Source organism: Crinia signifera, chromosome 2, assembly GCF_055691185.1.
Source record: "Crinia signifera chromosome 2, ASM5569118v1, whole genome shotgun sequence".
NCBI classification, from domain to species: domain Eukaryota; kingdom Metazoa; phylum Chordata; class Amphibia; order Anura; family Myobatrachidae; genus Crinia; species Crinia signifera.
In genome coordinates this window covers 188,702,352-188,716,570 of record NC_139218.1, presented here as the reverse complement: position 1 = coordinate 188,716,570, position 14,219 = coordinate 188,702,352, and the positions used below count along the sequence as shown (strand labels likewise).

Sequence of the window (14,219 nt, the reverse complement as noted above, 5' to 3'; positions counted from 1 at the left end):
TATCCTCTATATTATTTATTTATTAATTAACAGTTTCTTATATAGCGCACACATATTCCGCAGCACTTTACAGAGTATATTTGACCATTCACATCAGTCCCTTCCCCAGTGGAGCTTACAATCTATATTCCCTACCACATGTGTACTCACAAATGTGTACACACACAGGCACTCTAGGGTTAATTTCTCTTTCAATGGTCCTGGTGACACAGCTCAACATTGGGATGTAGGAGGGTCCGTAGGAGCCAGGCACCTATCCTAAAGCTTTTGGAGGGTAGGCTCCTCCCTTCTGCATCCCAGACTCCTCAGTTCGTGTTAGGTGCCCACTGGAGTGGGTGCTATTCTAAAGGGCTGCCGGAGCAGCCGATGGATTAGAGTTAGTTAGGGTTTTTATTATTTTATTAACTTTTACACTAGCTAGGTAGGCACAGTGTGAGGATTCTCACTGAATCCTCACACTGACAGCGCAGCAGGAGCTGACAGAAGCACGTCCTGTCAGCTCGCTGTGCACAGGGGAGACGCTGTCTGGCCTCCCTGTGCAGCGCTTACAGCTTCTTTTAAGAAGGTGCCTGGGCTCCGGAGCGCTCTGAAACCGGCTTCACGCTAGGTGGGGATCATGGGGGACAGGCGCTCCGTGATGGCGGCGGCCATTTTCCACGGAGCTTACACACTGAGCTCCTATATGAGAGGACAGCAGTGTGTTACAGGCATGTTCCAAGTGGTCCCCAGCTGAGGGGGAGAAACTGGAACTAGGAGATCCTGCAATGGGAGCGGCTGGCTGGGGGTGGTTGGCGCCAAAAGTCACGGACCCCGCAGCAGCAGGGACTTGGTCTCTTCCCTCACTCTGTTTTGGCGCCATTCGGAACGCTTGCAGCGGAGCTGAGCTGGCTGACAGATCCTGGCAGAGTGTTTGGATTTCCTGGGCATCGCTTTCCCCACATCTGAAACCATCAGACAGATAAGTGACTGGGTGCATTGGCTCGGTATAAACGCCTGTACAGTGAATGCGCTGTGACTGTGTTACTTTACATCATGTCTGAGCATCAGTCTGTGGTTTTGGGGGAGGGAGCCCTTAATACATTGAGCGCTTGCAGTATTTGTACACTTAAATTTGTCCCTGAGCAGATGGCCAAGGGGGGCTTGTGTATTACTTGCGCTGCTGTGAGACCCATGGGGAGTGAACCCCAGAGGGTAGAGCAATTGGAGCCTGCATGGGCCAGTGCCCTGGGCAGGTCTGTGAATGCTTTAGTGCAATTGCTGGACAGACAGAGTGATGTATTGGTAGATTCTCAGAGACCTATGTCATCATCTCAGCAGTCCTCTGGCTCCCTGCCTCTGACCCAGGCAGATCCTGGCTTCCTTCAGGTCATGCAGGATACTGCAAAAGGGATTAGCAGGTTTAGTGAATTGCTAGACAAAATAGATGTTGATGCTGTGGGGACCCCTAAAAGGTCTTATTCAGTCCCATAGCTTGTTACTGAGGAGGAAGGAGAATATGCAGACATTCCCTGGGAGCAGGGTGATGATTTTGAGGATTCCTCGGCCGCAGGGGTGGAGGATTTGATTACTGCTGTAAAACAGGCTTTGAATTTGTCTGTGGAAGATAAAACTCCTGCAAAAGGTGTGTTTAAACGGCAGCGTAAGGAAGCTGTTACCTTCCCTGCAGATGATTGTTTACAGGATTTATTGGAAGGGGCTTGGAAAACGCCCGATAAAAGGCTACAGATGCCAAAGAGATTTTTAAGTTTATACCCCATGCCTGAGGCTCATACAGACCTCTGGGAGAAAGTTCCAGTGGTAGATGCTTCTGTGGCACGTTTGTCAAAAGCCACTGTGCTACCAGTGCAGGGGGGGGGGCAGCCTTTAAGGACCCCGTAGATAAGAAGCTGGAGGGTAACCTCAAGGCAATTTTTGAAGGGGTGGGCTACACAGTCCGCCCTCTGATTGCTTCAGCCTGGGTCTCTAAGGCCATGATTGTGTGGGCCAATGACCTGTGCACTATTTTACATACTGATCCTTGTGTGTTGTTACTTGCGGAGAAGCTTAAAGCAGCTGCAGAGTATGTGCTTGAGGCTGAGGAGGAATCTCTCAAAATGGCTGCCAGAGTTTCCACAGTGTCCGTCAATGCCAGGAGAGTGCTCTGGCTTAAAGCTTGGGAGGCGGATAATGAGTCTAAGAAGGCCTTAGAGGCAATGGGGCAGATGTATTAAGCCTGGAGAAGAGATAAAGTGGAGATAACTTCGAAGAGTTAACGCACCAGCCAATCAGCTGTGTTTGAAATATGACAGTTGGGATCTGATTGGCTGGTGCGTTATCTCCTTCCACTTTATCTCCAGTTTATCTCTTCACCAGGCTTAATACATCTGCCCCATTAGCTTTTAAAGGAAAGCTGTTGTTTGGTTCAGAACTGGAAGAGATTATTAAGGAAGCCACGGGAGGCAAAAGTACTTTCCTGCCGGCTCCTGCAGACATCAAGGTTTTCTGCTTTTAGGCCGTCCTTTCGGCCCTCCCCTAGAGGAGGTGCGTCCTTTCGAGGACAGTCCTTCAGGGGAAGTTTCAGTCCTCCAGGGGCAAGGCCCCAAAATCTAAATTCGGTTCCTTTCATAAGAAACCAAACACCAAAGGAGAGGACAAGCCCGCCGCATGACTACCGGGGGATTTGCCCGGCGGTGGTCAAGGTGGGGGGGGGGGGGGGGCGTCTGACACAGTTCAGGGACGCATGGGCATTGTTAGACCGGGATTCCTGGGTATTAGACATTATATCCCAGGGTTACAGAATTCCCTTCAAAGGTCTTCCTCCGAGAAGATTCATTCCCACACCACTACCAAAGGAGGCTCGGCTACATGCGGCTCTCTTGGGAGCGGCTCACTCTCTTTTAGAGAAGGGGGTGGTGATCCCGGTCACCAGAGTGGAGTGGAAAAAAGGCTTTTATTCCACTCTGTTTCTGGTGCCCAAACCAGACGGGTCTTTCAGACCGATTCTAAATTTAAAGTAATTAAATATCCATCTGTGGGTAGACCATTTCAAAATGGAGTCTCTACGGTCTGTGCTACTAAGCCTGGACCAGGGAGAATTTTTGGCGTCCATGGATGTCCAGGACACATACCTTCATGTTCCCATCCATTCAGAACATCAGACTCTATTGAGGTTTGCGATAGGAGACCTGCATTTGCAATTCCAGGCGTTGCCCTTCGGTCTGGCTACAGCGCCAAGGGTATTCACCAAGATAATTCACCAAGGGTATTCACCAAGTCTTCCCTGAAATGGAGGTGGATTCCCTTCAGTGGGGTCGGTCTCTGCAGTCCTGGAGCTGGTTGGTAGTCACTACCGACGCCAGTCTCAGGGGCTGGGGGGCAGTAGTCTTGGACCTGCGTCTGCAGGGCTTATGGACCTCGGAGGAGTCTGCCTTGCCGATCAATATCCTGGAACTGAGGGCTGTGTGGAAGGTGATAATGCTGACAGGAGAAAGATTACAGGGGCTCTCCCTTTAAGGATTCAGACAGAAAACCCCACAGCTGTGGCGTACCTGAATCACCAGGGAGGCACACGCAGCAAACTGGCTATGTGGGAGGTGTCCCGGATCTTCTTGTGGGCGGAACAGAATGTTCCAGCGTTGTCAGCGATATTCATCCCAGGGGTGGAGAATATAGAGGCCGACTTCCTGAGCAGGGAGGAGCTGCTGGAAGGAGAATGGAGCCTGAACCCACAAGTATTTCTTCAGATTACACTGAAATGGGGAACTCCGGATGTGGACCTGATGGCATCAAGGTTCAATCATCAGGTGCCCAGGTTCTATGCCAGGATGAGAGATCCACTGGCAGAAGCAGTGGATGCTATGACCATTCCCTGGGAGGGGAATCTACTTTATGTCTTTCCGCCGGTTCCAATGCTGGCAAGAGTATTGAAAAAGATCCAGGCCCAGGCAATTCCGGTGATCTTAGTGGCCCCAGATTGGCCAAGGAGGTCCTGGTACTCGAGGCTTCAGAGATTGTCTGTGGACTCGTGGCATCTACCTCTGAGGTCAGACCTTCTAAACCAAGGACCCTTCAACCATCTGGATTCAGCTCGGCTAAATTTGACGGCTTGGCTGTTGAAACCGCCATTTTGAGGAACAAAGGGTTCTCAGAGGCTGTGGTTAACACCATGATTAAAGCTAGAAAGTCAGTGTCTTCTGCAAATTATTATAGGGTCTGGAAGACCTATATTAGGTGGTGTGAAAGGCAGAAGTCACACAAATCGCGATTTAGATTGGCTAAATTGCTGGAGTTTTTGCAGGATGGCTTCTCATCTGGGTTAAGCCTTCAGTCACTCAAAGTGCAGATCTCGGCCTTGTCAATTTATTTCCAAAGAAGGATAGCATTGTTACCGGAGGTACAGACCTTCCTGCAGGGGGTTTCTCGATTGAAACCTCCCTACAAGCAACCAGTAGCTCCATGGGATTTATCTCTGGTTCTGGAGTGTCTTCAAAAGGCGCCTTTTGAGCCGTTAAGGTCGGCTGACCTTAAATTCCTTACATGGAAGCTGGTATTTTTGTTGGCGGTGGCGTCAGCAAAAAGAGTATCAGAGTTGGGAGCATTGTCCTGCAAGTCTCCCTTCCTTATATTTCATGATGATAGGGCTGTCCTTCGGACAGTACCCCAATTTTTACCAAAAGTAGTCTCTGCTTTTCATCTAAATCAGGAGATAGTTCTGCCTGTGTTTCAACCCCCAGAGGGTTCAAGGAAAAGGGACAAAATGAGGAATTTGGATGTTGTGCGCGCATTGCGCATTTATGTGGACAGAGTAAAGTGTGTCAGGAAGACTGATACTTTGTTGGTTTTGTATGTTGTACACAAAATTGGTTGGCCTGCTTCTAAGCAGACCATTGCTAGGTGGTTGCGTTCTGTTATTGCTTTTGCATATACTAAGGTTGGTAGGCCTGTGCCGGCCAGGATTAATGCGCATACCACCAGGTCAGTCGCCACCTCTTGGGCGGTTCGACATGGGGCAACAGCTGAGCAGGTTTGCAGGGCTGCCACTTGGTCATCTGTTCATACTTTTGCCAAATTCTATAGGTTCCATGAGTTCGCGTCGGAGGACGCATCATTCGGGCGAGCAGTGATGAGAGCTGCAGACCTGAGCGTACCCACCCAAAGGACTGGCTCTGGAACGTCCCAATGTTGAGCTGTGTCACCAGGACCATTGAAAGAGAAAAAGGGATTTTTGTAAGAACTTACCATTTGAATCCCTTTCTCTGATATGGTCCTGGTGACACAGCGATCCCTCCCTTACGCTCAGTAAGTATGCCAGGTTCATGATGTTTCATGTTATATATGGTTAAAAGTTATTTTGAAATTGTGCATATAATATGTGCAGGCGTTTGTACTGAGTTAATGTATTCCAGTGGCTTTGAAAGATTGAACTGAGGAGTCTGGGATGCAGAAGGGAGGAGCCTACCCTCCAAAAGCTTTAGGATAGGTGCCTGGCTCCTACGGACCCTCCTACATCCCACTGTTGAGCTGTGTCACCAGGACCATATCAGAGAAAGGGATTCGAACGGTAAGTTCTTACAAAAATTTCTTTTTTGATGGAAGCCAATTGACCTACCAGTATATTTTTGGATTGTGGGAGGAAACCAGAGTACCCGGAGGAAACCCACGCAAACACGGGGAGAATATACAAATTCTGCACAGTTAGGGCCATGATGGGAATCAAACCCATCACCTCAGCGCTGTGAGGCAGTAATGCTAACCATTACACCGTCCGTGCTGCCACTATATGGTGTTATTCCAGACCATGTTGATCTATCTTCTAGATTATTTATATGTGTGTGTTTGTGTATATATGTATATATATCTATATATATATTAGATAGATAAATATATATATATATATATTCCGATGTAGATAACCGGCACTCTCAATATCATTGTCACAAAGCAACAGATGCGGTGCCCTCCGCAGTGCAGATGCAATAATATACAGGGGAGATTCGGCGGCACTCGCTCCAACAGAAATTGACTCCAAAGAATCAATTGTATGACATGTTTCGGTTTAATACCGTCCTCAGATACCTGAGGACGGTATTAAACCGAAACATGTCATACAATTGATTCTTTGGAGTCAGTTTCTGTTGGAGCGAGTGCCGCCGAATCTCCCCTGTGTGTGTGTATGTATGTATGTATGTATGTATGATATATATATCTATATCCACGAAGGTCTGGGAATCAATCCAATAGATAAGTGTGGCTGTAGTATATTCCACAAGATGGTTCAGCACAGCCACACTCCAAACTATTTCTTCAGCGGGTGCCCTCAATCCGCCGCAGCAGTATACAAGGAACAAGAAAAAAGCAGCACTCCAGCTGAAATATAATCCAAATCTTTAGTGCAAAGCAACACAGCAACGTTTCAGCAAATTAATGTTTTCGTCAGGCTTAAAATACAACCATACCACACTAACCTTAAATACTCCAGACGTTGTTCGTGCCGGTGGGAGTCCATCCCACCAAAAACGACGTCTGAATCAGTGACCTAATCCGTAAGCAGCGTCCGAGCGCCGGTATCTTGTGTATGTTAGTTGCTAAGGAGACGTGGCACTGTGTCTACTTCCTCCGCATGTACGCGTCTGCCAGGTTGTCTTAGCAACCCTCAGGCAGCCTGCGTGTCACAATGTATCCGCCCTTCTCCACGCAGCTAACATATAGTGATAATAACAATAGCATATAAATACAAAAGCAGATAAATACAAAATATAGGGAATTGATATTAAGTGCATACATTAAATAAACGTGAACTTAAAGTGATGGTGTGTGTGTGTGTATGTGTGTGTGTGTGTGTGTGTGTGTGTGTGTGTGTATATATATATATATATATATATATATATATATATATATATATATATATATATATAATTTATATTTTGTACAGTACAAGATCTCACTCCATCCAACTTGAAAGCAACTTCTAGGGTGACATCCAGAACTTGGAAGAGTCCATGTATACAGACAAAAAAAAGGACTCACTCTCCAGTATTTTGTAAATGCAGATAAAATCAGTTTGATAAATCAGTTTGTATTTGAGAATTCATATGCAACAAGAGAAAAATTGATACTCAACGTTAACGTTTGTGTCCAATAAGGACCTTCGTCAGGAGTTAGACATCGATTGCATCTGTCAAAGAATAGGCACAGCGTGGACCACACAGCAGGTTCCTACAACAAGGAAACCCCTGCTGGCCTAGTGCTATTTATACCTGGTGTGAGACCCATAAGGGCGCCAAAGCACAACAATGCAAATCACTTCCGCGTGTCATTGTGACACGCAAATGATGTCACTTCTGGTGTGGCGTGTTAATGCTGAAATACTATGTAGACTAAAGTATGTGAATGCCCACCGCTCATGGGTACGTGTGTGTGTGTGTGTGTGTGTGTGTAAACAAGCTCAGAATGCCGCACATACAACCTGCAGCCATCCCTAAAGCGCCGTTGACCGGCGCTGGTCGCAAAACCGGAAGCGGAAGTGACCACTTATGCAGCCGGACATTGGACTGTATGGTAAAACTAGGAACGTGTGGCAACAAGTACAGGTTGAGTATCCCGTATCCCAAAATGCTCGGGACCAGGAGAATTTTGGATAACGGATTATTCCGTATTTCGGAATATTTTAATATTTCAATTATGTATTTTGAAGTATCTTGCATGTATGCTGTATAAACACATAAAATACACACAAATATATTTTCTTACCACATAAAATACACACAAATATATTTTATTTTTTCAAAAAACAAGGTTTCAAAACATGAAACAAAATGTGTGTACTATCTCAGCACTGAATTTGAATGCCAAGCAATCATTGTCTTGCACATATATAGTGCCAGATACATATCATGTCACCAGTAGTGCTGTTACAAATGTCCCCAGTGAGTTTTTAGCAAAAAAAAAATTTTTTTTCACTTTCTGGAATGTCTGGTTTTCGGAATAATTCGGATAACGGATACTCGGATACGGGATACTCAACCTGTACACACATATGTAGTTCCGCTCAGGTCATCCTGATGATTCCCGCTGGTGTGTTGCTCCGGACATAGGAGCCGGACCTAATTTATGATGTATGCTGCTGTGGTGCCTAGAACTGGGTATCACACAAAGCATAAATAGCACAGAGATTTTCAGAGGGATCTGCAGGGAGACAGGTGCCTGCTTTGTCACTGCAGTTCCGAAGAGAGATGCCAGTACATTGATGGCCGCCATTAATGATTACGTTGCTCCTGGATCGATAATCTATTCAGATTGCTGGAGGGCATATAACACGGAGCAGCTACAGTGGGCAGGTTATGAGCATGCACGTGTGAACCACCGCTTTAACTTTGTTGACCCAGACTCGGGTTCACACGCTGAATATAGAGCGGCTGTGGGGGGCATGCAAATGGAGAAGCAAGCGCCATAGAAGCACGTCCCACCAAAATTTGAAGTCGTACCTCCAAGAGTTCATGTGGAAGAAGACTCTGGGCGCTGCTAATCGCTTTAGCTGTATTCTACATGCTCTTGCGCTCCTGCCCAAGGCAAATTCTCTGCCTTCATAGTGACTGTATTTTTTTCCTTAATTATCATTATTTTTGTTACTTCTCTTGATTTACTGTTTATAAATGTAATTAATGTGTTTTCTTGATTAATAATTTATCATTATTCTTGTTACTTCTCTTGATGACTGTTTATAAATGTAATTAATGTGTTTTCTTTATTAATAATTTATCATTATTCTTATTTCTCTTGGTGACTGTTTATAAATGTAATTAATGTGTTTTCTTGATAAATAATTATTAAGTAAATTTACAGTTTATCGTTAACACATGTCCTCATTACTGTATCAGATGTATGGTATGGCTGGTGTGAATATGTGCCTAAAACCCCCCCACTATCCACGGCACCCCAAAGCTTGGCGAGCGGCGGCGGCGGAACGCATCCTCCCGACCGTTTCATACACCCACTATCCACGTTGGCGTGGCGAGCGGATGCGGAATACATGTAAAGTAATCCGCGTCCCCTCGCGGGGCTTGGTAAATTGCTGCACTCGGCACACTATATAAAATCAACTCCACGCCGACGTGGATAGTGGGGGGTATAAAAAAGTTGGGAGGATGCGTTTCGCTGCCCCTCGTGGGGCTCGCCACGCTTTGGGGTGGCATGGATAGTGGGGGGTGCCTAAAAATCACATTGTATGTCATGGCAATGTAGAAGTTAATGGCATCGCACCTTATAAAATCGCATGCAATCGCATGCGATTTTGCTTGAGGTGCGATGGTATGAGATGCGATAAGCCCGGGGCGAGAGAGCAGTGAAGAAATTATTTAGGAAGATCGCATCGCACGCATCTTATGGCACTAAAACGGGACATGCGATGTGATGCCTTTTCCTTACGCAGAATAGGCCACTAAGCAAATTGCATAGTGGGCGCCCTGGTACTACATAAGTACCAATCTTTCGGCTGTGTTTGACACTGTTGATTATACTCTTCTCATACAAACACTGCACTCCCTAGGTCTTAATGATACAGCCATTTCTTGGTTCACATCTTACCTATCTGATCGCTCTTTCAGTGTTCGCTTCTCCGACTCTTCTTCCTCTTCACTACCTCTGTCAGTCGGAGTTCCGCAAAGCTCAGTCTTAGGTCCTCTGCTTTTTCTCAATCTATAGATCATCTCTTGGCAAATTCATCAGCTCTTTCGGATTTCAGTATCATTTATATGCGGATGATACTCAAATCTATCTATCAACCCCACAGTTGTCACCAGTGGTTTGGGCTGAGTCTCTGAATGCCTCTCTGCCATCTTATCTTGGATGTCTTCTCGCCACCTCAAACTCAATATTTCCAAAACAGAATTACTTATATTCCCAACAGTTACCATCCTGATGTCTTCATCACTGTTGACAACTCAATCAAACAATCTACCCTACCCTACATTCAATCTGTCACCAAATCGTGTTACATGCATCTAAAAAACATCCAAAATACGATCCTATCTCACACGAGACACTACTAAATCTCTTATCCATGCACTCATTATATCCCGCATTGATTACTGCAATAGTCTACTAACTGGTACTCCCAAAAACAGACTCTCGCCACTGCAATCCATTCTAAATGCTGCTGCTAGGCTGATCTTCCTAGCAAGATGCTCATCGTCTGCTGATCCGCTCTCCCAGTCCCTCCATTGGTTACCCGTGTCTTACCGTATTCAATATAAAATGCTTCTGCTAGCAAATACCGCTATTAACCATACTGCACTGGCTTATATCTCTTTACTTATCTCAAAATATCTCCCATCTTGACCACTCCACTCTGCACAAGATCTGCGTCTCTTTTCTGCACGGATCATCAGCTCCCATTCACTATTACAGGACTTTCATCGGGCTGCTGATTAAATTGATATGGCACTTGTTTATCTGTGTTCGTCTGAGTCTATGAGTTGCTCTAGGAAGCACTACAATGTAGTGGCTGCAAATTTTTCCCAATACAAGTTCTGTTCTGTTGTATACAGACTCAGTCAAACACAATCTACCCAATACATACATATTAAATGAATCAGCACAGTCTCCTTGTGCGTCTTATTCACATTCAAATGCATATAAGATGTATTTTCAGCTAGAAAAGAGCATGGTTGCATGGGGAAGTATATGTATGTAACATTAAAATGGCCACAGAGGCACGTGTCCTTAAATATAAACCTATGGTCAAAACCAAATGGACACAGGGATTGTTAACGAGGCCTCCTCTGCAGTATGTCACACAGCATTACCTAGCTTTAGATCATGATGTGTGTGGTAAAGGTGGGACATTTCACATGGAAGACACATGTCTAAAGTTTTGTAAGAAATTATTGATTTATTTTTCTTTAATCTTTTAATGCAATCCTGTTTCTCTATACAGTATGACGCTCTTTTTGAGGAAGATCTTATTGTAGACCTCTCATACAAAAAGCCAAAAGGTAAGAGAACTCCATGCTCTGGTCTGCAATGTAATAAATACTTAAAAAAGGTATTGTATAGCATATGTGGCTGGGTGTGTGTATCTATTTTTCTTTCATCCATCCTGGTTGCACAGCTAACCATGGGATGTAGTGGGAACTCAGGAGCCAAGGCACCTATGCTGTATCTTTAAGCTCGCAGGCTCCTCCCCTGCTGCATCCCACAAGACTTTCATTTAGGTTTGGGAGTGTAAGCTGTAGAGCTAATGCTAAAGCAGCTCTTGAAATATTTAGTTAGGAGTTTTATTAATACCTAGCTAGCTGCAGGCACAGTGTGGGGTTTCCCAAAAACCCCTTCACACTGTTTACAGCGCTGCAGGGGGTGACATAAGCGGCTCCTGTCAGTGCCCTGTGAGCAGAGAGGAGAATTGTGTTTTCCCTCTGCTCCACGCTGCCGTCTATCTAGTGGAGACTTCCTGGGCCCCTGGGATCATGATACTGGTTCCCAGTTACAGGGAGATTGCGGGTAATCGGTGGTACCCACTATGGAGGCAGCGCTGTTGTCTGGGTTTCCTGGATGCCAGCAGCCGGATACAGGGATCCTGAGCAGCGGGACACTTTGATCCCGGAGCAAGGGGAGGCATAGTGGAGACCAGAGGATTAGCACTGGGAGCAGCTAAGGGGGGAGAGGTGTTACATTGCATGGTCTCCCCGCCGAAACAGGGACAGAGGGTCTCATCCTGGCTGAAGACTGGGCACCATTAACCATGCTGCTACGGAGCTATGGTGCCATTACATATCACAGACATACAGCTTCCTCCTTCAGCGGTGCCTTTCTGTGATTACACCAGACGGTCTGGAGCTCACATATACAGATAAGTACCACTAGGTTCCATTATTATTTATTACGCATGATTTATTACAATATGTTTTTAAGTGTAGGTCAGCTGCTAAGGGAGGTGCTTCAGCCATGCTTTTTTAACTACAAGACATGTTAAATTGCTATGTGGACAGTTGGGTCAGTACACAGTGTGTGCAGACTGCAAGTCTGGTCCTAGTGGTGCTCAGACACAGAGGACTGATCAGTCAGAACTGGTTTGGATTACTGTCCTGAACACATCCATGTCGGATTTAATGTAAATTCTAATTAAACAGCGTGTGGATCTCAGTAGTTCTCCTACTCCCCTCAGCACAGTGTTCTCTAAGCCCCCCTCACTCCAACAGGGGGCTCCTGCCTTATTGCAGTGTGATTAAGATGAGTTCTTATAGGAAACAACTCCAGGATCCAAGACATTAAGCGTCGGTCCTTAACACATTCCCTCCTGACTCTTAGGAGGATGGGGACTTTCTCTGAAGATAGGCCTGGGTGCAGAAGGAGGATTTGGATTCCTTAGCACTGGGAGTGCAGCATTTTATTATGGCAGTGCGTCATACATTGAATATAGCAGATGATGAGGGACTTTCACAGATGGAAGGTAATTTTAAGAGAAAGCGTACGTGTGGTGACGTTCTCTGAGTTGTCAGTAATTATTGGGGAGGCCTGGTAGACACCTGATAAAAGGGTTGTCGTTCCCAGTAGATTTGAGAATCTTTACCCCTTGCCTGCTGACAGTGGCAAATAGTAGTGCAGTGGTTATAATGTTCGCCTCACACACGTGAGGTCCCAGTTTAGAACTAGGCAGAAGCAAGCAATTTAGAGCAGCAGAGCATTTCTGTGAGGCAGTGCAGGATGGGGCCTAGTTGGCGTCTCGTGTGTCTGCTTCCACTATTGCTGCTAGAGTGTTGGGGCTTGGGAAGTGGATCTAGAATCCAAGTAGTCCCTTGAAGCTTTGGCTTTCACATGCGGAGTCTTATTTGAGTCAGAACTCAAGTCAGGCTACAGATGGAAGAGTATGTTTCTTCCCGTATCATCTTCAAGAAGGGGGTCTTCGAAGTTTCGGCCCTTTCGTTCTCCCTTTCGGGGGCTGACATAGATCAGCCCACGAGAGGCAGATCCTCGACCAGTCCCAGTTGGCCCCCCAGTGCTGGAGTCACAGCAGGAAACAATGGATTTTGTACAATGGGAGCTATAGAAGATCAGCTACCTGCATAGTGAAGATAATCAATACGTCCTCTATGTATCTCCGCCACACTGACCAAGTCCCGGCTCGAAGAGGACCGGATCTACAGCAGCAATAACACCGCAGTAAGGGCCGGAGGAACACCGCCCCACACACAGGTCAGATGTTCACTGGGGACGGGACAGGACGACAGCCGCCCACACCACCAACCTGCATCCCATAAGGAACCCCCCGCACCATCCCTACCCTGAACTTGGGGTCACCACATAGTGACCACACCCACCTACGCATATATTGTATGTGTATACATAAGCAAATTTAGTGTGTACAATAAATGTTTTATGTGCACACCTCTTGATCTCACTCCACTTTGTCTTGATGTGTTACCAACACTCGATACAATCTGTGATATACTCTTTTGGTTTTAGACAACAGGTTATAGTTCATTTTCAATAGGATACTATATCTTTCTCAACTTTACCACACTGTTTTCAACAATAGGTACTTTGTGTTAAACATATTTAGTGTCGCAGAAACAGGTATTAGCTCATTTGCATAGGGACACTTTACCTCTTTCCACCCTATCATAAAGTGTCGCCAGCACTAAAACTATTCTGTGTTATATACTCTTACTTACAACAGGCTATAGTTCATTCCCAATAGGGACACTTGTGTTCAACACACTTTGCACGAGTGCGCAATTCAATTCCCTGACAGTTCTTCAGACGGTGCCCTCCTTTCTTCCAAAGGTTATGTCAGATTTTCATATTAATCAGGAAATTGTTCTTCCAGTATTCTCTCCTCTGCTGGAGGCTAAGAACTGGAATAAACTTTTACATTTAGATGTGGTTCAGACCCTTTGTACCGCTCTAGAGTTTAATCTTTTAGGTGGATTGATCATTGCTGGTTCTCTACAATGCTCATTTGCGAGGTTAGCCATCTTCTAAATAGACGATTGCTTGTTGGTTATAATGTTTGCTTACACTAATGTTGGTAGACCGATGTTCGCCTGGATTAATGCCCATCCGACGAGGGCTGTGTTGTCCTCCTGGGCCGTGTATCACCGAACTTTGGCTGAGCATCTGTGCAGGGCTGCTACCTTGATCCTCTATCCACATGTTCTACCATTTCCATGTGTTTGCCTCTGAGTCCAATTCTCTTGGGAGAGCAGTTTTACATGCTGCAGACCTGAGTGTACCCTCCCAACAGG

At 45.8% G+C, this 14,219-nt stretch overlaps 1 protein-coding gene across 7 annotated transcripts in view; it reads left to right on the top strand.

Moving 5' to 3' along the window:
• LOC146060320 (uncharacterized) overlaps window positions 1–14,219 on the top strand; it is a 267,579-nt gene that overhangs the window by 191,915 nt on the left and 61,445 nt on the right. For all 7 annotated transcript variants that reach the window (XM_083173388.1, XM_083173389.1, XM_083173387.1 and 4 more), the window contains exon 3: window positions 10,913–10,970. In XM_083173388.1, the coding sequence (XP_083029514.1) occupies window positions 10,913–10,970 (58 nt within the window). The remainder of the gene's footprint in view (window positions 1–10,912; window positions 10,971–14,219) is intronic.